The sequence below is a fragment of the Erinaceus europaeus genome, chromosome 2, assembly GCF_950295315.1.
Source record: "Erinaceus europaeus chromosome 2, mEriEur2.1, whole genome shotgun sequence".
Taxonomy (NCBI): Eukaryota; Metazoa; Chordata; class Mammalia; order Eulipotyphla; family Erinaceidae; genus Erinaceus; species Erinaceus europaeus.
Window position 1 is genome coordinate 57,165,052 of NC_080163.1, and position 26,647 is coordinate 57,191,698.

Consider the following 26,647-nt stretch of genomic DNA (forward strand, 5'->3'; position numbering starts at 1 on the left):
AACCTGGCACCACACTCAGCTCCTACAAGCTAGAGAACAATACCCAGTTGCAGATCAGTTGTCCCATGCCCCACTGACACCCCCAAAACAGTGAGCGAGCCCCAGGTCAATTTTGGACCCATTTGGGACCATGGATAAGTACATATTGGTTTTATTAATCAGATTCACAGTAGATCTGTGGCTGCCAAACATTTACTGAAGCAAACTTACCCACCAAACCAAAAGAGACCAGGTAATCACCAGGTCAGCATCTCAGGAGTTTGGACCTCACGCCAGCACTGCACTGAGCTCCGGATACACATTTTCTTAGCTCACAAACCGTCCCTATTGCTGGAATTGAGGAACAAATTCCTCAGGGACTCAACCCTCCAGGGTCGCTCTCAGAGCCCCCTTTCACCTCATTAAGGCTCCCTTAACCACTGTGAGCTAGGAGAGTAGCTCTGGTTGAAGCAGGCATGAGAAGCCCATTCCTTCCTAAGTAATCCCACCCCAACCTATGTGCTAAGCCTTCGGGCTCCAAGAAAACCAAGCCAGCTGATAACCAGTATAAGAGGGACAAGAAGGGTTTAGGAGCTAGCTCATCCAGCTCTGAAGAGCATGCACCTTACCCTTACCATGCTCTGGGGTTGAGCCCCAGCACCTCATGGGAACACCATGGCACCTAGGGAAGCTCCATGGATGGTGGAGCAGTATTGTAATGTCTCTCCCTCTGGCAGCCTCTCTTTCTCACTAAATGAAATAAAATAAATAAAGATTGGTCCAGGAGTGCTAGATTCATACATACATGAGATCCTGGCACAACATAGACAAAAAACAGAGAGTGAAAAAGAGCTCACTAGGTAAAGCACATGGCTTGCTGTGTTCAGGTTTGAGCCCTGGCACCATCTGGTGGTGTTAGGAAAGTGGAGAAAGCTCCAATGTTGAGGTGTTCGTTCTCTGTCTGAATGAAAAGGCAGTCCAGGAGCAGTGAAATCATTCATGTGTGAGACTCTGACCACCCAAATTTAAAGATAAAACAAAAGACAAGAAAAGGGGAAAGGATTAGACAGGAATTTTTCCTTTCTTCCAGTTTTTTTTTTTTTTTAGAAATACATACTTATATGAGAGAGAAAAAGAGAGGGAGAGAGAGAACCAGAGCATCACTCTGGCATGTACATTGCTAGAGATCAAACTCCAGACCTCAAATTTGAGGGTGCAATACCTTACCCACTGCACCACCACCGGATAGTCCTTCTATTTTAAAAGGTGTAATCTCAGACATCACAGACTCACCCCTTTTCTCCCCCACTCTTTGTATCTCCGTTGTGTACCTTTGTTCTGCAGAGGGCTAAGATGGGAGGGGAGACCCCAGCCCTTGCCTCAGACAGCCAACCCGGGCTGACTGCCATGTGACCCCCAGACAGAACAGACCAGACCCTGGTTACTGCCCATGCTGCTGCAAACACAGCCCCAAAGCCCACCTGGGTGGCTGCATTTGGACACCTCTGCACATCTTCCAGTGCCTGGGCACAGTCAGGCCCTGGGAACTTGGCCAGACAGGGCTCCATGCCAAGAGAGAGAGAGACAGACAGACTCTCTAAAGAGGGTAGCCCTCAAGGCGAGCCAGTGGCAGGGGAGGGGAGGGGAGGAGAGGGCTGCAGAGAAGGGGCCAGGTCCAAAGAGCAGATGGAAAAGAGAGAGATGGGGAGGGGGACCAGTGGGGGTGTGAAGGGGAAGGCATATCTTGGGCTTTGGGTTGGGGACAGAGGGCCAGCCTGAGTTTGGATAAGATGGGACTCTCAGCACTCATCTGGAAGGCCTGGGCAGGGAGGCTGAGAGAGGGGAGTGGTGATGGGGGGAGACCTGTGGGTCCTGAGACCTGGAGAAGCCCACCTTGTCTAGGCTTTGTGGTTAAACTGGGGTGTGTTCAGTGTGGGGAGGACTCACACTTGGGAAGGAAAGAATCACCCGTCAGGACCAGCCAGATCCCTCTGCTCCCCTGTCCCCCAGCCCTGGAGAACCATAGCCACCTCCTGGAACCTGCTTCCCACCTCCACCTTGGGCCACCTCGTTCAATCCTCCACCTCCCACAGCCACCCACTGATGCCGGTGGGAGGGCGGGTGCAGTGGCCAAATATCTGGTCTGGGTACACCCATCCTCACAGCTGCCCATCACACAGACCCAGGTCTGTGACCAGGCCTAAGGACAGAATGGCTGCCCAAGTCAGGCCCTGCTGGACTGCCGGGACCTTACCTTCACCCCATCGTTCTTCTTGTTGCCTCCACTCTTCCCTCCTGTGGAGGAGAGAAAGTAGAGGGTTAGCAGCACCACGCAGGGCACCAGGGCCCACAGGGCAAGGAAGAGCAGCATCTGGGGGCCGCCAGGGAGCACTGGGCTGGCTCAGCCAGCGTCGGGGGGACCTCCTGGGCCTGCTCCTCCTCCCTTTGGGCCGCGTTGGCCCCACCTCACATCCCCTATGTAGGCCTGGCTCCCCAGAGTTCAGTGCTCCTGAGCATGACCAACTGGCCCTGTGGGTAGAGGGAGGTGCCCACAGCTCCCAGGAACTGTGGGGATTCCCTCTGGATCCCTGTCACAGGCTGTGCTGCCCTGCCCTGGACTGGACGCTCCCTCCCCACCCCTGCTGCTCTCTAATTTTAGCCCCATGCTGCAGTGGAGGTCATGTGTCAGCCCCGCCTACTCACTCCAGACAGCTGTGGGCTGAGTTCTGCCAGTGACAAGAAGCAGATGCCCTATTCCCCGTCACTTCAGGGCAACCCCTGCCTGAGCCTGCAGGAACCTCTTTGCTCTCAAACTCTCACTCCCCACCCTGACTCCCAAGCCCAAGGAGCCCCATGCTGGCACTGGCTGTGGCCCCAGTAGCAGGGAAAAGCAGAGTAACAGCTTTCAGTGGGAGCCTCATTTCTGTCCTCCCTCTTTGCTGTCTTCCCCACTCCCTGGCCAAGAATCTTCAGAAAGGCCAATCACCAGGGAATGGCATGCACACCCAGCCTGGCCCAATCTAGCTTCAAGCTATTCATCTCTCAAGCAAATGCCTGAAGGGAGGTGCATGCAGCAAAGTATCCAGAAAGAGCTCAACACAGTGCTTTAGTTGTACATAGTAGATGCTCAGTTAAAAGGTGGCCTGGAGGAGGTGAGCTAGGGAGCAGCTCTGTCCAAAAGGGATGCCCCAGGGGCTGGTGGCAGCCTCACTTCCCCCACATTTCCACCTGTGGCCCCTTCCCAAGCACCCTCTGGCAAAGCAAGCTCAGGGACAGGTAGCTCCTGGACTGTACAGCCCAGAGGAATGACTGCCCATCCCTGATGGGCTAGATGAGCTGGATCAGGAGCAATAGTGGGTTGAGGAGAGCGTTTGCCTCTTGAGTCTCAAGAGCGATGCTTCTCCCACTCTCCCCACCCATTTCCACCCTGTCTTTCAGGACATCTGGCTTAGGTGACTCCCCTTATACTTATTTTCCAAGTGGAGACAGCAACCTGGGTCTTTCGAGGAAACATTCCCAGCTTGAGTGCTGGGATTTCTCTCTGCATGTTTTTGTAAAACACCACTAATCTCCTCCCCTACCCCCCATCCCATGCACATGTAGAGATTAGGACTGAGTTAAGGGCACCACTTAGTAAGCATGAGCCAGGGTTCTCCAGGGCCACTTTGGTGGTTAAAAAAAGACCACGGCTGTCTGGCAGCTCAGATTCCAGTGGAAGGAATGGCAGGGTTGTTCCTGTCTTGGGAAAAGAGAGGTGGTGGTGGGGAGGGTGAGCAGGAAGGTGGTGGCAGGATGAACCAGACAGGAGAGCCTGAATCTGGGGTTCTGGGGCTCCCCACCTGCCCATCCCCCAACCAAGACAGCCCAGCCAAGGGCTGCCGCTTCCTGGAAGCCATGTTTCCTCACAGTTACACCAGCTGGCTGGCTGGGGCCCAATCACCTGAGGTGAGCCCTACTGTGTCCATCCATGAGCCCCAGAGAGAGACCTTTGGCGGGTGGCAGCATGGACACACTCTACCATGCCAGGGGCAGCTTCTCACTAAGCCCCACCACTAATCCCTTCCCCTTCCCTGTCCAGGCCCCAGGCCATAGGGCATCAGGACACTCTCGTCTCCATCAACCCCACTGCAGCCTAGGCCAAGGACTCCTATGCCATACTGGGGTGGGGAACAGGGGTGAGGACATGGACCTAGTTTGGTTAAGGACACTTGCTCTGGGGCTGGTCATACCTGTGCTGAAGGCGGCCTCTGTCTCCCCAAAACAGTGTGACTGAATTTGCTACAGGTCACCCCCTGAAACAGAGATGGAAATAGCCTCCCCCACCCCCACCCTCTGCTGTGAATTCATAGGAGCTGCTTAACATGAGACTCCAGGAAGGGTAGAAATGAGGTTATTTTTACTCCCTGCAGCCCAACGGGCAGAGCCTGGGAACCCTAATGCTGTTGTGGGGTGTGGGGGTTGAGGGAGGAAAAATAAGTTTCTAAGCCTTCCTGGTAGGCCCTGAACTTGATGACCTTTGACCTACCCCCCTTTTTGAGTGTCAACTGAGCTAAGTCCCAGTGATGGAGTCTTCTGTACCCTCTGGGATTTGAGGGGAACCAAACATCTAGTGAGGTAATGCCCCCTCTTCTTGGGGGACAGATAGGGGAATCTAAGGTCCTGCCACCTACCCGAGAAGTTCCTGGTGGCCAGCATGGTGGTGAGGATGGCCCCCTGCAGCAGAGAGAGGAGGGATACAAGGGGGAGGGGAAAGACAGACACAGGAGGGGGAGAGGAGGGGCTCTATTTAGACACCTGGCTAAAACCCTCTGCCCCAGCCCGGCAGCCAGAGACCACCCTTGCCCTCCGAGAGGGGCCAGGGTGAGCTAAGTCACAGTTGGCACAGCTGCAGGTGGGCCGTCCTGGGAACAGATATTAATAGGCTTCACTGGCCCTGCCACAGCTGGCAAGCAGGCTCAGGATACCTGTCAGTGGGGGCTACCCAGGGTCTGGAGTGTTCCTGCCTAGACAGACATGGTAGGCCTGAATCCCTCAGCCCTGCCCCCCCTGTGCCCACTGTCTGGGGGGTATTCGGCAGCTCACTGCAGTGCAAGTTCACCCCTGCAAGTTCCAGGCTCGGACCGTGGGGGGTTATGTGTGGAAACCCTCCATCAACCAGGGTCCTCGGGCCCAGTGGTGCCTGTGGCTATTATTTTAATTAGAACACTCTGAACATTGGTTTTAAGAATCCTAGGGACCGAGAAGTGGTGCAAGCAGTGCGCACACACTACCGTGCCCAAGGACCTAGGTTCAAACCCCCAGTCCTCACCTGCAGAAGGGAAGATTCACAAGTGGTGAAGCAAGTGCTTCTCTTTATCCCTCTCTATCTCCCCCTCTATTCTCAATTTCTCTGTTCTATCAAATAAGAGATAGATATATAGGTAGGTAGGTAGGTAGGTAGATAGATAGATAGATAGATAGATGATAGATAGATAGATAGATAGATAGATATGACCACCAGAAGTAGTGGATTTGTTTTGCAGGTACTGAGCTCCAATGATAACCCTGGTGGCAATAAAAAAAAAAAAGTAAAATAATAAAAGAATCTCAGATGCCAGGTGGGCAAAATAACTCACCTGGATAGTGTACCTGCTTTACCATGCAAGTGACCCCAGGTTCAAGCCTGGCCCCCACTGCTCTGGAGGAAGTGCTTGGGTGTCTCCCCTTATCTTCATCTCCATCTCTCTGTCTCTGTCTATCTGAAAGTCAGTCAAGAGCAGTGAAGCCCCAGTGACAACAAAAATAAAGGAATCCCAGATTCCAATATTTTAAGACTTTCGTCATGATGATTCCCACTAGGAGGGCAGCAGGGGTCCTGAGATAATCCGGATGGCCACCATCCCCCTGGACTGTGTCCCTGTGCTGAGCTGCCATGCCAGGCCTGGGAGCAGCTGGTGAAGAGCTTCTGCACAGGCTGAGACATCGATCTGTCACTCAGAGTGCTGATGGCTTCTGTGTTCTAACCAGTTGGAGACCTGTAGACGCCCTTTTCCGGTCTACCCAGGGATTCCTGTCCAGGGCTAAACCAGAAGCCACCCCAGTCCTACAGAGAGAACAGTCCATAAGGGCCCTGCTGGGTCAAGTTGTGAATTCCTCAGGGCCCCTGTGACCTGTGTCTAGAGGTCTTCTGCAGCTACAGCCCCTCAGATGGTCTCCTGCCCAGTTGCCATGTCACCTCCGGAGCTTGGTTCTCACAAATAGCCAAGTTCATGTTTGCAGCCTCTGCACAGGATTTTCTCTCTGTCTGGCGTATCTGCCCACTTTGACTCTGCACTGACTGAGATACCTACTTCTCCTTCAGGGTCTCTTGCTTAACTGCCAATTCCTCCAAGAAGGCTTCAAAGATCCTTCTCTGGTCCTTGCAGACCTGATTGCTGGCTCAGCTGTGTGACCCCCCCCCCCACCCCATTCCCAGCTCAGGGTGTGCCCCATCAAAGCACTCACCACTGTCCTGTAATGTCCTGGTTGTTTATCTGTCTTCTCCACCACTCATCCCCAGCCCAGACAGGAGATGTTCAGTCCTCCTTTTTTGTTTTGTTTTGTTTTGTTTTGTTTTTTATTCAGTGAGGACAAGAACTAAGGAGAAGAGGCCTCTCCTGGCTAAGCCACTCCTATGTCTGGGGAGGTGGAGGGGGGACAGGTCAAAGACTTGTTACCTTCAGTTTCCTCCTGGCATTGAACTTCTTCAAGCAGTCCACGGTCTCCTGTCTGTGCATGCAGGAGGCCACAGTGGAGCGGTGCTGCAGGGGGAGGAAGGTGGCTGTGAGTGGGATTCAGACCTCCCTGGCCCCTACCATGAAGCAGCTCAGCGAGCTATGGCTGGCAATTCGGGGGGCTCCAGTCTCCCAGGCTTGGCAAGTCTCAACACCAACCCAAGAATCCTCACTCCAATTCCATTCCTTCCCCCTTGAGATCCACAGCAGAGCCAGAAGCTCTTGGGGTGGTCCCCCTTAAGCCCCCAAACTGGGCCTGAACACTCCACATAGGTGTGGACCTAAGGTCTGGAAGGGTCCCCAGGAAAGGTCCCCAAGGAGACTGACCGAGATCCAGGGGTGCTTGAGGGCCTCGGCAGCTGTGATGCGTTTGGATGGGTTGATGGTCAGCATCTTGTTGATGAGGTCCTTGGCTTCCGGGGTGACAGTGTCCCACTCTGGGGATGGAAACTGGAAGGGGCAGAGGGGCCAGGTTTGCCCAGCCTGCCCCAGACCACCCCTGCGATCCCCCAGCCCCTGACTGGCAGGGGAGCAGGCAGGGGCTCTGCTCACACCCATCTGGGCATCTATAAGCAGGGGAGGCAGGCACTCCTCTGAGACCAGGGGGAGCAGGGAGGAGCAGCCCAGGAAAAATCAGAGTAGGGGCCAGAGGGGAAAGGGGTCTTGAAGCTACAGGCCAGGAGTCCACACCCAGGAGGCAGAACACAAGGCCTGGGGCTCAGGTCCTGCAATGTGTGGCCTTGGGCCACTGGGTGACCATCTCCCCTGAACTGTCCCTAGAGATGTGTGAATATGAGGTGTGACAGAAAGTATCTGGCACATAACTAGCCTGGCTTCAACCATGCAGATAAGCAGTGAAGCTTGGTAGCTAGACGCACAGGCTTGAAAGAGCCAGGCTGCCTGAGTTCAAATCCCACTTAGATGATCAGTGCAGTTTTTGTTTGTTGGCTTGGATTTTATTTTTGTCAACAGGGTTACTGCCGGGGCTCTGTGCCTGCATGATGCACAATTACAGTATTCTCTGCAAACTTTTTCTTTTCTTTTCTTCTCCTTCCTCTATCTCTCTTTCTTCCTTTCTTTTAAGATAGAAGTTGAGAGAGAGAGAGAGAGAGAGAGAGGCAGAGAGAGGATAGACACCATGGCACTGCTGCACCACTCATGGAAATTCCACTTTTTATGGTACTCCTATGTGACAATAGGGGGCTCAAACCTGGATTTTCATGCATGGCAAAGTGTGTGCTCTGCTAAGTGGGCTGTCTCCAGACCTCTCTGCACTGCTTTTTAGCCTCTCTTGGCCTTAATCAACTTCACTATCTCAAAAAGGAGTATGACCATAGTATCTAAGTTACAGAGTGGGATAACAGTTATCTATAATAACGTGTATGTAGGAGAATGTTGTAAATATTTGTTGTTGTTTTTTTTTTAGATAGAGACAGAGATCCAGAAAACACGAAAGAGACCACAGCACCAGAGCTTCCTTTAATGCAGTGGGGGCTTGGCTCAAACCTGGGTTGCACATGGTAAAACAACTCACTATCCAGGTGAGTTATTTCACTAGCCTGCATTAGCCTTTTTTATGTGTGTGTGATGGGCATAGATATAGAGAGAAAATGATACATAATATATTTATAAATTATCATGGTATATTTATACATGCTAGATATGTACTATATACTATATGTGTATAATATTGCATATGTTATACATAATATGTTCTATGTATATGAAATACATTTTACATGTAATTAGAGAACAAAAACATTCCTGGCTTCTGGGGCCTGCCCCTTCCCCCTGCTCTGGTGCTTCTCTGCTCCCCCTAGGTCCTAGTCTGCTCCCCTAGAGCTCCAAGCACTAGGCAGGGCTGTGTGTGGCCTGGGCATCCTCTGTTTCATGCTCCACTAGCCTTTCCCCATCTGCCTAGAACACAGATGTGGGGGGGGTGAGGGGGCAAGAGGGAGGCATCTCAGGTTCTCTGACATGGCTGGGCACTGGCTGCCACTGCTGGCCCTAGGGGGGTGTCGGAGGCTGCAGAGGGGAGTGACACTCACATCATAGGCTCCAGCCTTGATCTGCTGGTACAGGCGGTGCTGGTCCTCATCCCAGAAAGGGGGGTACCCCACCAGCAGGATGTACAGGATCACCCCTGTGGGAAGGAGCAGAGAGCCTCAGCACCCCATAAGGACTAAGGGTGGTTGGAGGAGGAAGAGATAGGAGGTAGGGCCCCAGGGTACAGGCAGCCAGGGAAGAGAGGAGGTGTGGGGGACTCACCGCAGGCCCACAGGTCCACTGGCTTGCCATAGGGGTCCTTGCGCAGCACTTCCGGGGACAGATATCCCGGTGTCCCTGCGAACCCTGCAGGCCACATACACATACAGGCAGACACACACACATAGCATTAGGGGTCTGGGAAAGATTCTGCTGGATGAGGGATGGGGGTATCCCTGAAGACAGGGAGAACCTCTCTGTACCCTGCAGCTGTCTGGGACAGGAGGGTGAGGGGTGGGGAGGGAACAGAGCAAGCCTGTCCCCAGCCCACTGCACAGCCTGTGGCAGAAAGCACACAGATGAACCCCAGATGCTTCCCATGGGGCCTCCCTCCAGGGACAAGTGAAACACATTTGCCCTGTCAGCTGCAGGCTAAGGGAACTCTCTGTCTCCCCCTCCCACACTCAGCCCCCAGCCTGGGAGAAGTTAGTCCTAGACTCAGAGGGAGCCAGTCTCCAACTCTGACCTAGCTGCTAACTCCTATTTAGGTAGATTTCTTTCCTTGCTAAGGTTTCAGCTTAGACACCTGTCAAACGAGGACTAAGGATTACTATTTGAAATACCCCTCAATGTTGCCTGGGAGGTGGGGCTGTGGAGAAAGTGTTGAAATCACAAGCATGAGGTCCTGAGTTTGATCTCTGGCATTGTATGTGCGAAAGTGATGATCTGGTCATCTCTCTCTCTCTCTCATTAATAAATACATCTTAAAAAAGAAAGAAAGAAATGTATTCCAGTGTTGTTGGGAAAGGGATTAACAATCAACCAAGTACTCTCTCTCTCTCTCTCTCTTTCTAGAGATAGGGAGGCAGAGAGAGACCACAGCACCTTCAAAGTAGTGGGGGCTGCACTTAAACCTGGGTCATGCACATGGCAAAGCAGCACACTATCCAAATGAGCTATTTCACTAGCCACTTCTCTTTCTTTTCTCTCTCTTTTTTAAAAATAATCTTTTTAAAAATTTTTTATCTTTATTTATTTGATAGACACAGCCAGAAGTTGAGAGAGGAGGGGATAATAGAAAAGGAGACAGAGAGATACCTGCATTACTGCTTCACCACTTGTGAAGCTTTCCTCCTGCAGATGGGGACCAGTGACTTGAACCTGGGTCCTTGTGCACTGTAACATGTGCACTCAACCAGGTGCGCCACCACCCGGCCCCCCTTTCTTTCTTTCTTTCTTTCTTTCTTTCTTTCTTTCTTTCTTTCTTTTCTTTCCCTTCTTAATTTCCCCCTTCCTTCTTCATTACTTCCTTCCTTTTTTTCTTTTGCCACCAATATTTTCACTAGGGCTGCATGCCTGCATTATTCTACTACTCCCAGCAGACTATTTTATTTTTTTTTTTGTTTTAAATAGAGGATAAAAGTCAGAGAAGGAGAGAGAAAGAGAGACTTCACAACACCACTCATGAAGCTTCCCTCGTGCATCCTCCCATGGGGTGCAGGTGGCTCCAACCCAGCCCCCTGCACATGGCAATGTGTGTACTTCACGAGGTGAGCCATCTTCTGACCATGAAATAGGACACTTTTCACATCTATCCTCAGTCCTCAGGCACCCTTGAAGAGCATATATCTCTTATCTTCATTTGACAGATAGGGAAACAAAGTCTCTGAGGGGTAAAACGACTCACCCAAAATTATAGAGCTCACAAGTGTGGATCAGGATTGAAACCCAGAGCCCTGGCTCTTCATCTCTGACCAACACTGAGCACTGAAAAGTATCCTCAGTCAGAAGAAAGGACTCAATCATGCGTGAAGCTTGCCTCTACCCCTTTGAGGCTCCCTTGATCTTCCGCCAAGTGTCTCAGGCTCTGCTGTCACATCTAGCAACAGGATGAAAATCTCCAGCACCCAGGCAGTAAGCAGAGTCCCATGGAAGACTTAGCTGTGTCTTGTTATAATATAACCACCACTGTGGGGAATTACAGAGGACAGGCCCACTGACCCAGATGCTGGGTGGGTTGGGGTTTACTCCCTGAGCTCTGGTGGCCCTCCTTGGGCCGAAGGCTCCAGAATGTCAGCATAAGGATCGCCTCCCACCCTGTCCCCATCAGCCCTGCCAGCCTTTCCCACACTCACCGAACCAGGCCTGCTGCTCCCCCTCCACCTCTATGGCCAGGCCAAAGTCTGCCAGCTTCACGGCAGCTCCCTTGAGCTTGGAGGCCAGCAGCAGGTTCTCCGGCTTCCCAGCGCCAGGCAGAAGTGGGAGGAAGGGAAGGGAAAGGCCAAGGGGACAGTGAGCAGATTCAGAAGTTCCCCTGGTGTCCTGACCTTTGCAGAAGGAGCAACCAGACAACCAGAAGCACCCAGACCTGTACCCCCAGCCAAAGGTCTTCTGTCTTCTAGGACAGGAAAACCTCCCTCTCCCTCTGCCAGCCAGCTCCTCCTTCCTTTCCTCTTCAGGGCCTGGGACCCTGGCTGGGAAGGGCTATGAGGTGGGCAGAACTAGCATAATCAGGAGGAAGCACCAGTTACTGTGACCTCACTGTGTGCCAGCAACTGGGCTCAATGCTTCACGTGTACCATCTTGCTTCTCAGCTTAGCAAATATTTGTGTGGGTGCTGCTGTCCCTGTTTTCTTCTGTTTGAACGCGCCTTATTCTATTGATTGATTTTATCTGTGTGATTATTGTAGAGCCAGGGTCTTGCATGTGTGTGACTCCACCACTCTGGGCCCCTTTTTCGTCCAGAGAAAGAAACAGACAGGGAGAGATACGGCGTTAAAACTTCCTCCCGGGAGTCGGGCAGTAGCACAGCGGGTTAAGCACAGGTGGTGTAAAGCACAAGGACTGGCATAAGGATCCCGGTTCGAGCCCCTGGCTCCCCCCCACATGCAGGGGGGGTTGCTTCACAGGCGGTGAAGCAGGTCTGCAGGTGTCTATCTTTCTCTCCCCCTCTCTGTCTTCCCCTCTTGTCTCCATTTTTCTCTGTCCTGTCTAACGACGACGACATCAATAATAACAACAATTAAAAAACAAGGGCAACAAAAGGGAAAATAAATAAATAAATAAATATAAAAAATAAAAGTAAATAATATATATATATTTAAAAAAAAACTTCCTCCCAACTACAGCAACCCCCATATGGTGCAGGGGTTTGAACCTGGGTTACAGGTAGGGCAAGGCAGGTGCCCTACCTAGTGAGATATCTCCTCATTTTCCACAGCGGCCATTCTTCTTCCATCCTCAGAAAAAGCCGTGCTTATTCTCACCTCTGCACCGTGGCACTGCTTGTCCCCAGTCAGATACTGCTCTCCCTCTGAGCCTTACAGGCTCTTGCTCCTCACCTGTGCTCACCTTCATGTCATCCCCACAAGGAGACCCTCCATGATTGCCTCATCTCAGTGAACAATGTCCAAGACAGCTTCTTCTGTCTCAGTTCCTTAAGTTTCAGAGCAATTTATGAGGTCTAGCCTCCATCTGTCTGTGTGCCTGCTCATTATTTGTTGCCCCTCGTTATCTGTGACTTTCTTTTCCTCTGGTGATTTATTTTTTAGTTGTGTGCATGATAGAGAAACCCCAGTGCACGGCTCCTTCATTTGTGCATTCAGTTTGTCTTCCTGCAGTGCCAGGAATTGAACCCAGGCTCTCACACACTCCCTGGCCTTTCATGATAGTTTCTTTTCTGTCCTTCCCACCATATTGTTGCTGGCACCAGGGACAGTGGACAGCACAGTGTGGCTGCTTAGGAAGGACTTGTCACATGATTAAAGAGGAAGACACAAAAGCTCAGAGAGGTTCAATGATGTGGCCGAAGTCTGGTGAGGGATAGAGATGAATGGAGGCTGTGTGGCTTCAGAGCTGGCTCCTACCCACTCCAGGCTGAGATATGGGTCCTCAGACATGCCACCTAGTCTCTGAGGACATCGAGGCTGCCTCCCCACTGCTCCTGGAGGATGGGGATCCCCCTTTTCCAGAAGGAGTGGGGGTGACTGAGGGCTCTGATTCTAGCACACCATTTTAAAATTTATATTTATTTATTTTTATAGAGACAGAGGCAAAGGGTAGGTAGAGAGAAAGACAGGTAAGCAAGGATGCAGGTTCAGCCCCCTGGTCTCCACCTGCAGGGAGAAAGCTTCACAAGTGGTGAAGCAGAGCTGTAAGTATTTCTCCCTCCTTCTCCCCCTCTCAGTTTCTTTCTGTCTTTAGCCAACAATAAATAAATAATACATAAGAAGAGGGAGAGAGACAGAGAGAGAGAGAGAGAAAAATGCTTGCAGTACTACTTCACCATTTGCAAAGCTTCCTGCTAGGGGCTTGAACCCAGGTCCTCATGTGTGGTAACATGTGTGCTCAACCAAATGCACCACCACTCAGTCCCAGCACCATCATTTTTTACACTGTGGACTGAGGGCAAATCATTCCACCTCCATGAGCTTTAGTTTCTTCCTGAGAAAATGAGAAGCTTGCTCCCTTTTGGGTAGCACATAAGGAATGGTGACAGCCCATATAGAGTCCTTAGTGGTGACCTGTAGCATGTACTAACCAATGCCCCACTCCTGTCTGCTGCTTGGGGAGGGAGCCCAAGTCTGCACACACTTCCAGTCCTCCTCTGACCCCTCCTATAGTGGCACTTACGTGGGGTCCCCCATCCATCCCACCACTGCCCAGAGCTAGCTGGGCCCAAGCAGATATAGCTCTGCCTCCTCTAGACTCAGACCCATGTCCTCCTGAGACTGTGTTCCCAGTGTGCCCTGGCTCTCGGCAGTAGGCCTGGCCTGGTTTGATGCATGTGCAGCTAATTAATCTATGCAGAGTGGCCTCAATTTGCATGGCCTCTCCTCTCCTTGTGTCTCACACAGAGCCGTAGCTATAATGGGGACAGGCCCCCTGGGAAAGTCACCTTCTGGACAGAGACACTATCTGGGCCCAGGCTGGGTACCATGGTTGCTGGGGACACTTAGAGCTCTGCACCTGAAAGAGGGACCAAGAGAGAAGTAGGATCAGGCCCAAGGAGGGGACCTAGGATGGAAGGGGTGTGGAGGTTGAATCCTGGGTAGAAATGGAGCACAGTTTGCAAGGGGACTGGGAACTGTGACATTGCCTCCAGTACTGCTCTGAGCTGGAGGCTTAGTGCATGGGATCCCAGGAGCTAGAACTGAGGTTCATTCAAAAAAACCCCAAAACAGGAGACAGAGAAACATTTTCCAGTAGCCAAGGGGCTAGCCCATGAGGATGGGGCCCCCGATGAGGCAGAAACGAGGGCTGAACTGAGTGGCCACCCCACTGAGGGGACAAGGTCTAGGGGCAGAAGGCCAAGGTCCCATCTTCCTCCCCTGCACAGTGAAACAGCCTGTTTCATAGCAAGTCTCTTGGATTCTAGACCTTCACTTTCTGCTCTTTGAAATGAAGCCCACCTGGCAGAGGAGAGCCATCAAGCCCATGTGGCAGGTGCCAATCTTAGAGCCCCCACTCACTTAATCTTGTCCAACTCCTTCAGGTAGGAATGGGAAAAGAGAGATTCCCAGAGCCCAGAGGTCTGTTTGTAGCTCCGAGGCCTGCCAGAGATGCCCCAAGCAAGAGTAGGATGAATAGTCTGTGTACCAAGCCCCAGACTATTGCCTTTGCCTTTGGCGCTGCTCAGGAAGCCTGCAGGGGTTGCTATGGCAACCCCCAGAGTGAGGGGGTGAGGCCTAGCAGTATGAAATGACCCTGCTATCCCAAGTCTAGTGTGTAGCATCTAGCTGGCATCAAGTATGCTGAGCTGGAAGTCAGAGAGCTGGGCTCATTTGAATAGTGAAGGATGGAGGGATGGATTCCCCACCCAGCCCAGCTTTGAGGAACTAAAGGGCTTCTGGTCACTCCTTGGGCCCCAAAGGTGGAGGAGGGAGAGGAGGTTCAGTGGGGCAGGCTCACCTTCAGGTCCCGGTGAACCACCCCCATCTGGTGGCAGTGCAGCACAGCCTCCAGGATCTGTTGGATACAGTGACTGGAGAGACAGACAGAGAGAGGGAGAGGGAGAGAGAGAGAGAGAGAGAGAGAGCTTGAGGAAAAGTTCAGGTGCCGACAGTGGGACATCAGAATCCCTGTTCCCTGGCCAGTTAGCACTTGGCACTCACCTGGCATCTGCCTCACTGTAGTACTCCCGGGCCACAATGTCCTCAAAGAGCTCCCCACCAGTGACCCTGGGGAAACAGACATGGTATCACCCCCACCACACACACACACACACACACAAACATACATGCCCCAACCACCACCTGTTCTGGAGAGTCCTCAGGAGGATAAAGTGGGACACAGGAACCTCAGAAACTCAGCCCCCAAAGCAAGACCACTCCCAAAGTTGCAACCCCCTTCCTGGGTTCCCCCCATTCCACTGATCCCCTCCCCCTCTGTACCCTCCCCCTCCCTCCCCACATACACACACTGGTCCCTAATGGGAGTAATGCTGGGACAGGGGTGCTGCAGACACCTCAGGAGGACTCATTAGGCTCCCAGAAGGCCCAGGTCTGTGGTGCTTGTTGTTGTTTTCATAGATTCAGAGCAAAATAAAGTAGAAGGACTAGAGTTTCCATCCCCCACCCCACCGCTATCACACACAGGCCTCCCACATTCCCATCCATTTTTCAAGGGCTATGCTTTCCCCACAGGAGAGCAGCTGAGTGTCCACCAGCTCAGGGGCCATGGTGGCCGGTCGTTTCATAACAGGTTTTCACTCAGCCCACGTCCTCCACTCACACGACATTTATTCCCACAGGCAGCTTGCTGTCACCACTAGGATCACTGGCCACAAAGAGAAAAAAAAACAAACTGAACATGCAGGGGGTGGGTAGTGGTGCACCCAGTTGAGCACACACAGGTTACAGTGCATAAGGACCCAGGTTCAAGCTCCTGGTCCTCACCTACAGGAGGAAGCTTCATAAGTGGTGAAGCTGGGTTGCAGGTGTTTCTCTGTCTCTCTCCCTGTCTCCCCCTTCCTTCTTAATTTCTCTCTGTCTTATCAAAAAAGAAAAAGATAAAGAAAAGGAAATGTGGCTGCCAAAAGTAGTGGGTGCCACATATCATGCAGGCACCAAGACCCAGCGATAACCCTGGAAGCAAATAAAATAAAAGAAAACCACTGAACATGCACATTAAGCCATTGGCATACGAGTTTAGTTAGGCCAGGGAAATGGCTCAGTGGGTGGAGCACAGGACTTGGGTCCAGAAGGCCTTAGTTCAATGCCCAGCACTTTGCCAGGTGGTATGTGCCTGTGTTTTCTTTGCCCCTCATTAAAGAAACAAACAGGTCACTAAAGATGAGAATGAAACAAGTGCACTGAGTGAGTATCAGGTAAGTCCTTCTGCCTACCTGACGCAGTTAGGGAAATGGATATCAGAAGGGATACTGAGGGATCCCTCAGGTCAAGGGACACAGCAAGGCCACCCCCCGAGAAGCTGTCCCTAGTCCCTGTGGTCAGCCCTGGGATGGAGCCAAACTCACAGGTCGAAGATCAGGTAGTGGTGTCCCTCCTCTGAGATGCTGTCATGAAGCCGGACTGTGGAGAGATCAAGTAGCTGGTTACACCTCAAACTCATCTCCCCACCTCCCACCCCTCACTTCCAACATTGAACATGCCCCTTGGCCCCAGATAGTCCCTGAGGACACAGGTTAGGCCAACAGGGCCTCCCCAGTGGACCAAAAGCATTGCCTGGGCTTGAGGACAACAGACACCTGTTTGGGACAGTTTGGCCCCCTCCCCTCCCTGGCCCACAGTCTTCTTGCTGGACAGACCAGCATCACCAGAACAGTCATGGCTCAAACCTCTGCCACTTGCAAGTCCTGTAACTCTGGCCAGGTGCCTTTCTGGCTTCTCTCTAGATCTTTCTGGAGTTGCCTGTGCCCACAGGCTGGCGTGGGCTGCCCATTGCCTCACCTCAGCTCAGAGGAGATAATAGAGCCGTGGAGGCAGTGTGATAGTTGCCTCGAGCCCTGGCATGCTGAGCAATTGTCAGCTCTCCACACCTCACTTACCAAGAACAGAGACCAAGCTCCCAGGAGCACAAGCTCCCCTCTACCCCTCCACCCCTGAGCTTCTGAATACAAGGGCCTGAGACCTGGGGCTGACTCTGGGCCTGTGCCTTCTCCCAGACAGCAAGTGAGCCCAGCAGCTGTTCACAGCCTCAAAGTACCGGCAGAGCCAGAGAATCAGCACCAACCCTATCCCCACTGGGAAATTAAACGATGGTTAAAATATTGCTACGACTAAGCACACACAGGTTTAGAGTCATCTTGAAATCCTGTTTGATGAAGAAAAAAGCAAAACGGTGTGTGTGGATATTTTTTTTTTCTTGGATTGTATATTTTAAGGCCAAGCGGTGGCACACCCAGTTGAGTGCACATTGTCATACACAAGGACCTGGTTCATGCCCCTCTCCCACCTGTAAGGGGGAAATTTCATGATGAGTGAAGTAGGTCTGCAGGAGGCTCTCTTTATCTCTCTCTATTTCTACCTTTCCCCTCAATTTATCTCTGTTCTATCAAATAAAAAAAGAAAGAGAGAAAGAAAGGAAGGAAGGAAGGAGAAAAAAAAGGAAGGAAGGAAGGAAGGAAGGAAGGAAGGAAGGAAGGAAGGAAGGAAGGAAGGAGAAAAAAATGGCCTCTGGAAGCAGTGGATTCTTTATGCAAGTACCAAGCCCTAGTGATAATCCTGGTAACAATGAGATAATAATAATAATAATTTACATTTCTTCTTCTAAACTTTTGTGGAGATCTTATACTTTCTAGAGTGAGATCACTCTAGAAAGACATAAGGGTATATAGAAGTGGCATTGTGGTGGCTTTAGCAAGCAGAAATGGGGGATTCTGGGGAAAAACTTACTTTTCACTCTAAGCCCTAGCACCTCCAGCATTTTTGCCATGCACATATCTTTCTTTCCTTCTTTCTTTCTTTCTTTCTTTCTTTCTTTCTTTCTTTCTTTCTTTCTCTTTGTTTTTTACTCCAGGTTATTGTTGGGGCTCAGTGTCTACACTACGAATCCACTGCTCCTCCAGCCATTTTTCTTTCCTGATTTTTTTTTTTTTTTGACAGGACAGAGAGAAATCGAGAGAAGAGGGGAAGACAGAGAGGGGAAAGGAAAGATAGACACTTGCAGACCTGCTTCCATGCTTGTGAATCAACGCCCCTGCAGATGGGGAGCTGGGGGCTCAAACCGGGATCCTTGCGCTTCATCCTATGTGTGCTTAACCTGGTGCATCACACCTGGCCCTCTCTTTCTCCCTTCCTTCCTTCCTTTCTGTCACCCTACTAGGGGAAGGTCAGTGGTTCACAGTACAGTTGTTGACACAGGGCACCTATGTGAATATATTTCTGACTGGATGTTGAGTCTCCTAAACCACTTTTGGCTCTCACTTCTGCACCTAATATTTGGATATCACATCCCCCAGGGTGGGTACCATGGTGAGGGCAAACAGGGACCAGAGATGAGGGATGAAGGGAATGCTAATTGAAATAGATGTTCTCAATTCTTAAATGATGATATATATATATATATATATATATATATATATATATATATATATATATATATATATATATATAACAATGGCTACAAGATGTCTTCAGCCTACACTTGATCTGAGCCAAAAAAGGCCTAGCAGTGTTTGAAGCTTAATTTAAATCCAGACTACAAAGCAGGTCACCATAGAGTGCATAGAATGTAATTCTGCTTGAGTTGTTTTGTTAACAGCTTATAAATCTTCTAAAGCAGGGAGTCAAGTGAACATCCCTGTACCCATCACCTTGATTCTACCCTTGGTACTTTTCTGTACTGACTATATCCAGTCTTCCATCCACTAGTGCATTTTTAAAGTTTTTTTAAAAAAGATTTTATTTATTCATTAATGAGAACAATAGGAGAAAGGGATAGAACCAAACATCACTCTAGTACATGTGTTCCTAGGGATAGAACTCAAGACCTCCTGCTTTATCCACCGCGCCATCTCCTGGACCACCAATCTTAAAGTCTTTAGTGCATCTCAAGGCAAATGCAGGATTAATTTAAAAATCTGTATCTGAGGGGCTGGATTATGGAGTACCCAGTAGAGTGCACACGTTAGAATGTGCAAAGACCAGGTTCAAGCCTCGGGTCTCCACATGCAGAAGGAAGCTTCATGAGTGATGAAGCAGGTCTACAAGTCTCCCCCCGACACCATTTCTACCTTCCTCTCCCCTCTCAATTTCTCTGTCTCTATCCAATAAATAAATAAAATGTTTAAAAAATAAAATTAAAAGCTGTATATACATTTAATATATTTAATCGGGGGATCCTATATTCTCTGTGTGCAATTCTGACAGACCCCCTTAGTAAGGTGGTGCAGCCCACGTACAGCTGCTAGGAGCATGAGTAACTTTTGTTCACTGAAGAGTAACCCACAGCTGCTGGGGCACCTCTCCAAGCTCACCTGCTGTGTAAACAAAGGTGCACAGGGTCACCCTCCTTGCCCAAAGGAGGGACACCTTGGAGGTGGGACCAATATTCCAGAGGCGCTCCACCCCCTGCCACTATAACCTCCATCTGAGATCAACTTTAAATTAGAATTTAGGTTTGACCCAATGTCACACTCCTTGTACCCCATCTGGGTTCCTATTCCATCCTGCTCTTCCTTGTCCCTGAGGGGTCTCTGTCAGGGGCACACCGTTGGTCAATCAGCTGCAGCACGGAATCCCTACCTCAGGCTCTGCTTTGGGGAAACCTGAGTTGAGATGGCACGCCTCGGCTACTGGAGATGGCACGTGCCCCATGTATTGTACAGAAGCACACCTCACACAACGGTCGCTCAATACATGACATCATTGGAAGTTCTTTTCAAAATGATTTTTCAGGCTGGAGAGATAGCTCACAGAGTAGGGCTCCTGTCTTGCCAAGTGTGGGGCCCAGGTTTGAGCCCTGGCACCACATGGGAGCTGCTACAGCAAGGGAGGAAATTTTGCAGAGATCTTTCTCTCTTTCTCTCTCTGTCTCTCACACACTCTCTATCTGAATGAAAAAGTGACCCAGAGTGGTGAAATAATGCATGTTTGAGGTCCCAGGTCCACAAGATGATGAGGAGGATAGTGGTGGTAAATAAATAAATTAAAAAAAAAAAAAAAAACAGTCCTGGGACTTCCGGGATATGGCTAAGCAGTAGCAATGACTAAGCAGTAGTACTTTGCTCTTCCTGATCAACTAGGAATAGCAGAGAGGATCATAAGAACATGAGAATGCAACAAGACAGGACTATGATTACTTCAGGAACTCTCCAAGCCAGGGGTGAGTGCAAACACGTGTGGCTCCTGGATAGAGAGACTTAAAGATAGATTCCTGGGGTTAAACGCCCATACCTACTTGGGAGTGAGTCCTGCCAGTCCGGCAGCTTGCCCCTTGATGCACCACCTCTGGTCTGAGTTTTACCTCAGAGGCTGGAACAGCAGCAGGGAAGCCCTATACTGACTTGGGGGGTGGGGGCTGGGCAGAGAACTGGCTGGATTACTCAGGACAAGATCTACACTCCCAATGGTCCAGAGGTGTGGCTATATAGTTCTCCTGATAAATTAAAGGGGAAAAAAGGACAGGGTGAATAATTCCCTCAGAAATTGGGATTTATTCAGAAACACAGGACCACAGAGCACTGCTTCGCTCAACTCTGTATAGCTCTGACCTTGGACCCTAGGGGCATGAAGTCTCTTTGCATAACCACTGTGCTATCTATCCCCCACCCTGTTTTATCTTGTGGTCACCATAGAGTGATTAAGCTAAAAAAAAATCTACTTATAGTAAAAAACAAACAAACAAAAACCAGTATTTTGTAGGACAGTCTCTTGAGGCCCCTCACAACCCTGCCCAGAGCTCCAAACTTCTCAGAACCACCCCATCTTGGCCTCATCTATGCCCCAGGCCCTGTCCTCTGTGCCTGGCAGTGGGTTTTGACAGGGGTTGGGACCTCACATGCCTGTGGCATCAGGTGGATAGATAAATGGAATCAATGACTTGCTGCTGATGCTGCTGCTGCTGCTGCTGCTGCTGATGATGATGATGACAGAGCTTACTTCTGAGGGTTTCCCACTTGCCCAGCTTATGCTCAGAGCCTTGCTTGCAGGCATTTCATTTAGCCCCTCCCAAACAATTTTAGGAAATGGTTCCTATTCTGCAGAGGAAGACACTGAGGCTCAGAGGCTCCCTGCTTGCCTGAGCTCAAACATCTAATAAATGGCAGGAAGTGAGCCCAGAAAGTGTCCATTTTCTAGCAAAAGTCCATTTTCTTAAACACCTGTTGTTGTACATAGTGTCAAACTAGTACCCCAAACCAGTCCAAACCAGTGGACTGAAATCTCAATGGCTTAGAGGAATGATAACTGGTACTCCAGGGAAGATGCCGGCTAAAGAGGTAGAGACTGGGCTAGACAGGAACCTAGGGAGAATGAAACACATAGCGGGGAGCAAGCACTGAGCTGGGCTCTATTTAATCATCATCTTCCTGAAAAAGAGGGTTTGCTTTTGTTTTTCTGGAAGAGAAAATTGCAATTTAAATCAGCTAAACAACTCATCCAGGGCACTCAGCAAAGCTTTATGACACTCAGGGCTGATAACTTAGACCCCTCATTACAGTTGGAGGTAGAGATAGAGTGACTTGGGGGGGGGGGGTGACACAATAAGTAGAGGAGGCTATGCTGGTTCCAGACAGTTGTCAAGTCATTGTGCCACCAGACAGTCACTCAGTCACAGACACACCGTGATTCCTCTCTTGCTGAGTCCATTTCCTTTGTGAGGATTCTATCCTCAGTGATCACTCAAGGTCCCCCTGCATCATACTGCAGGATGCCAGAAGAGGCAGGATCTGTCCCTGAGGCCACACAGCCAGAAGCTAACTAGAGTCCCTCCTGGGAGCCCCTCCCTACCCCCCTTGCTGCCCCAGCTCTGAGCTTGGCCCTGGAGCCTCCAGCAGAGGCAATCTAGTTCTGCTCCCCTTCCCAAGCATGGGGTGCAGGGGAGGTACCTTCTGGGTATAAATAGCAGGTGGAGAAGCTTCTTCCCAGTGGGAGTGTTAACCCTTGAGACTCTAGGCTCAGAGAAAGAGGTATCTGGAGGAAGAAGGCACAGAGATTGCTAGAGTTGGACTATTTCTTTTTCTTTCTTTTATTTTTTTAACATTTTTATTATTTATTTGGTAGAAGCAGCCAGATATCAAGAGGGAAGGGTAAGATAGAGAAGTGAAACAGAGAGGCATCTGCAGACCTGATTCATCTCTTATAAATCTTTCCCCCTGCAGGTGAGGACTGCGAACTTGAACTTAGGTCCTTGCACATTGTAACACGTGCACTCAACCAGGTGCACCACCACCCAGACCCCTGAGTTGGACTATTTCTTTGCAGGCACTCAAACCTTGATTCTCTTGTACTAGCCTGCAAGTCAGCCTGAGCTTGGCTGAATCCTACCCAGCTCAACCCCCAAGGAAGCAGACTTTGTTAACAGGATGCCCAGGTGGTCCACACAGCCCTCTCTCCTTGGGGGTGAAGAAGGGAGTGAGAGGATCAGAGAGGGCAGGGAGCCTACTCAAGGTCACACAGCCATTCCTTGACAGAAGGATATGTAAAATCTACACTTCCTTCCTTGTGACTCAGAACCTTGAAAGCAAGGATGCACCCCTCCTACTCCCCACTCCAAACAACACAGGGGCTGGGGAGGGAAGGTCAAGTAAAGATTGTTATTTCCGGACCTGTGGAGCCTGGTCTGGCAGGGGTCATCTTGGGAAGGGAGGTAGGGAGAGGCAGGGAGAGGTCCGGGCAGGTGGGCAGGCTCCATCCAGCTGACTCAGCAGGGGGTGGGCATGCAAAGTGGGCTGTGGTACTGGCCAGGGCCACGCTCGTCCTATTTCTGTCTCTCTTGGAGCTTTGAGAGTCTTCCTGAAACAGCTTTTCTGAAGGAGGCTGCTGGGAGCGTGGGCTGAGAGGAGGAAGGGCCCCTGCTTCTGCTCCCCCCAGAGCCCCCGCCAAGCTGGTCCCCAAGAAACTCGGACACCAACCAGTCCAGATGCCCCCTCTCATCCTGATTGTTTCCATCCCTATATATGAGAGCAGCTGGCCCTCCCCGTCCACCAAAAAAAAAAAAAAAAGCTACCAGAACAGGCAAGGGGGTAGACCCAGTCCCACCCTGCACCCCTATACTCATTTCCCAGGGCTCACCGATGTTGGGGTGCTTCAGCAGGCGGCAGATGCGGGCTTCACGCTCCAGCTTCTGATGATCTGAAATACAGGTGCCCAGGTGAGTCTCAGATGATGGGGAGGCCTCCCCACCCCTTACTGTCCTGCCTTTCACTGGGGGATGATGCACGACATCCTCTTAGCTGAAGACTTCCCTTCAACCTCTCACCATTCTTAGCCATCATGCTCCCCAACCGGGGAGCACAGGAGCCTTGCACCAACCTCCAGGAAGTTTGTCCAAAGGCCTTGGGCCTCCCCACCCAGCTGGGAGCGAAGCTTTGTTTAGGGTCTTTGTGCAGCCACCTGTCCCAGCTGTTGGAAAGTCACACCACCCCCGTGACCCCATCAGGGTCCCCCACCCCAACCACCCTGTTTCTGCTGGCTTTACTGCCCACTCTTTATAGATGAATGAGTCCGAGGTCTTACTGGTGGCAGGTTTAGGGACTGAAAGGTACGTTTCTCAGTTCACTTTTTTGGTATTATTCTAACAACTCTGTTAAAAGGCCTTAATTTGTTATTATCACTATAAATATTTGCAGTGCTGAGGTCTTGTGCCTGTGTGATTACATGATTCCTGGGTCAGGTTTTTCTTTCTTTCTTTTTTTTTCTTTCTTCGTCCTTTTTATTTAAGCTAGAGATAGGGAGTGAGAAAGAGGAAAGAGAAAGAGGGAGACAGAGACCATAACACTGGTCTACCCTCCATGGAGCTTCCCCCAGTACTGTGACACTCCCATGTGGTGCTTTGGTTCTCTGGGGATTCATTCATGGCAAGGCACATGCCCTACCAGGTGAACTATTTCCCAAACTCCTAATGCTGTAATTTATTTTTTAAAGTACATTATAAACTGTAAGTAAAAGAGAAGTGTTTATATTGTGCCAGGCACTGGACAGAGCACCATATATGCATTTTTAAGTCTTTATAGTGACCCTGTGAGGGAGGTATAATCACAACCCTGTCTGTACAGAGGATAAATCTGAGGTTCAGAGAGGTTAGCCCTAGAGTGAGTGGTTGAAATTGTGCTTTGTATTCAGACTGTGTCTGGAAGGCCCTTGCAGTCTTCTAGGGGTGGGCTTTGAACCCCTGTGCTTTCCAACCCCGAGTCATCACCACTTCCTCACCTGCCCCAGCCCCTAAGTGGCAGAATAGAGACCCTTAGGAATGAAGTCACATGGACCTTCAGAGACCCTGCCAGGACTAGAATCTCTATCTCCAAATGACCGCTCCAGAGTTGTAAGCCCCAGGGAAGGTATTGTCGGTAGAGAGAGAGAGAAACCTGAACTTGTTCTGGGGCCACCAGCCCCCCTTCTTCCTGCCCTGTCTATCCCAATAATCCCCAGCCATTATCCTCCAAGGGTGGCAGGAGCTAAGATCAATACTGCAATGTGGCTTTTCTATAAGTGAAGCAATTAAATTCAATCCTGTTTGTGCAATGTGTAAGCCCAGCTCCCTCAAGTAAGGAGAGCTGGAGGCCCAGGAGAAGAAGGGGGATGACAAATCATTTCGGGGCTCCCTCCCATCTCCTTCAGGAGGGAGGTAGTCCTGAGGAGATGAGGGGGACCCCCCCATCCGGTGGACTGTGAGAAACTGAGCCCCCCCCCCCCCCCCAGCATCACCAAGTCTTAGCAGAACCAGAATTCTAGGAGATGAGTCACATCTATGGGAAGGAACTGGAGCCCCTTAGCTATGTCTACACATTCAAAGGGTAAAAGACCCAGATCCAGAGATCTACTGTTTTCTCTACATAAGGATACCCAAGCAAAGGCATGCTAGCAGAACAGGAAGAAAATGTGTCTGGGGGCCAGGCAGTGGCACACCTGGTTGTGCACACACATTACCATGCTTAAGGTTCATGGATTCAAGCTCCTGGTCCCCACCTGTGGGGGAGCAGGGGGGAAGCTTCATGAGTGATGAAACAGATCCACAGGTGTCTCTCTCCCTCCCTATCTATCTCCCTCACCCCTCTCAGTATTTCTCTGTCTCTATCCAATAATATATATTGAGTCTGGCAACTTCAAACCTAGGCACTGAATATCAGACCTTGGGGATGGATTGAAGGGGGATCCCTCACTCACTGCCCCCTGGTCTTCTGAAATCCCCAGCTTCTTTGTGAGTTTGCTGTTCCTTCTCTGTCTCCTCCTAGACAGCAGGTGCAGTGGGGCCCAGTCCTCGTCTGCCTCTGCCACCTGCCTCATTCTCAGGGCTGAACACAGAGCCACTTAGGAGCTTGTCCAAGACCCCTGAGCTAAGAAGTGGCAGAGCTGACATCTCAATCCCCATTCACAATGATCATATTCGAGAGCTGACCAGGCTAGTAATTAACTGAGAAATCAATCCATCCAGCTCAGAAGAGGCCCACTCTGGTGAGAAGTCTGAATAAGATTGATTGGAAGGAAGCCTCATTTCTGGGCACATGGAAGGGCTGCCCGATGCCCACTGTGTGACAGCATGAATTTTGCCCCTCCCTCTGCAGGAGCAGGCTTCTAGGGTGTTAGGAACAAAGGGCTCAGATCTCAGCAGGCGAGGATGGGAGGAATGCCTGGAGTGGCATTGCTGGGCCAGATGGAGCCAGAGCATGAGGCAGGATGGGACAGAGATGGGACAGCATCTGGGAAGCCAATGGAAAATACACCGAGGTTGCAGCAGGCAAGGGGGTCCTGGGTTTCTGGCCTGAGTGACAGGAGCCATGGGAGAAAAGAGACCTGAGGTCAACAGCCTGGCAAGTTTTGTGATGAGGAGAGAACCAGACTTGCATGCATGAATTCAATCCCTAGCATCGCATGTGCCAGGTATGCTCTGGTTCCCTCTGCCTCCCTCTCACCTAGTAATAAATAGTTTATAAGGCAATACTAGTGTTGTAAAGCAACATCTTTCCTATAAGTTATCCCCCTAACAGTCTGAAATATAAGAGATAGGCTGGGCAGTGGTACATCTGGTAGAGTGTACATGTTATAGTGTGCAAGGACCCAGGTTCAAGTCCCCTGTTCCCACCTGCAGGGGGGAAGCTTCACATGTGGTAAAGCAGTGCTGCAGGTCTCTACCTACCTGCCTGCCTCTCTTATCTTCCCCTTCCCTTTCAATTTCACCAGCTTTGCCATCCCCTCCTTTTTATTTATTTTTTTAAATCAGAGTTATTGCTGGGACTTGATGCCTACACAACTCCACCACCACTCCTAGCTCCTAGTGGGCATTTTTTCTCTGTTTTTCATTGATTGAAGGTGAGAAAGAGAGAGAGAGAGAGAGAGAGAGAGAGAGAGAGAGAGACCTGCAGCACTGCTTCACCATTTCATGAAGCCCCCTGCCCTGGCAGGCAGGTACAGGGACTTGAACCCAGGTCCTCCCTATGTGGTAACATGTGTACTCTATCTACCACCAGCTCCCTAGCAACTCTTTTCTTTTTTTTTTTTTTTAAGACTATCAAGGAGATTTGGCAGGGAGCAGGACAGGCAAAACACTCACTTTTTATCAAATATATTTACGATGCCTTTGACTAGTTCATT

General features: G+C 50.5%; 1 protein-coding gene across 2 annotated transcripts in view; it reads right to left on the reverse strand.

Moving 5' to 3' along the window:
- CAMK2A (calcium/calmodulin dependent protein kinase II alpha) overlaps positions 1 to 26,647 on the reverse strand; it is a 69,087-nt gene that overhangs the window by 22,608 nt on the left and 19,832 nt on the right. For both annotated transcript variants that reach the window (XM_007516404.3, XM_007516405.3), the window contains exons 3-13: positions 23,132 to 23,191; positions 16,414 to 16,468; positions 15,050 to 15,115; positions 14,847 to 14,919; positions 11,072 to 11,174; positions 9,000 to 9,083; positions 8,780 to 8,874; positions 7,059 to 7,181; positions 6,675 to 6,758; positions 4,650 to 4,692; positions 2,234 to 2,274 (exon numbers count right to left, since the gene is read on the reverse strand). In XM_007516404.3, the coding sequence (XP_007516466.2) occupies positions 2,234 to 2,274; positions 4,650 to 4,692; positions 6,675 to 6,758; positions 7,059 to 7,181; positions 8,780 to 8,874; positions 9,000 to 9,083; positions 11,072 to 11,174; positions 14,847 to 14,919; positions 15,050 to 15,115; positions 16,414 to 16,468; positions 23,132 to 23,191 (827 nt within the window). The remainder of the gene's footprint in view (positions 1 to 2,233; positions 2,275 to 4,649; positions 4,693 to 6,674; positions 6,759 to 7,058; positions 7,182 to 8,779; positions 8,875 to 8,999; positions 9,084 to 11,071; positions 11,175 to 14,846; positions 14,920 to 15,049; positions 15,116 to 16,413; positions 16,469 to 23,131; positions 23,192 to 26,647) is intronic.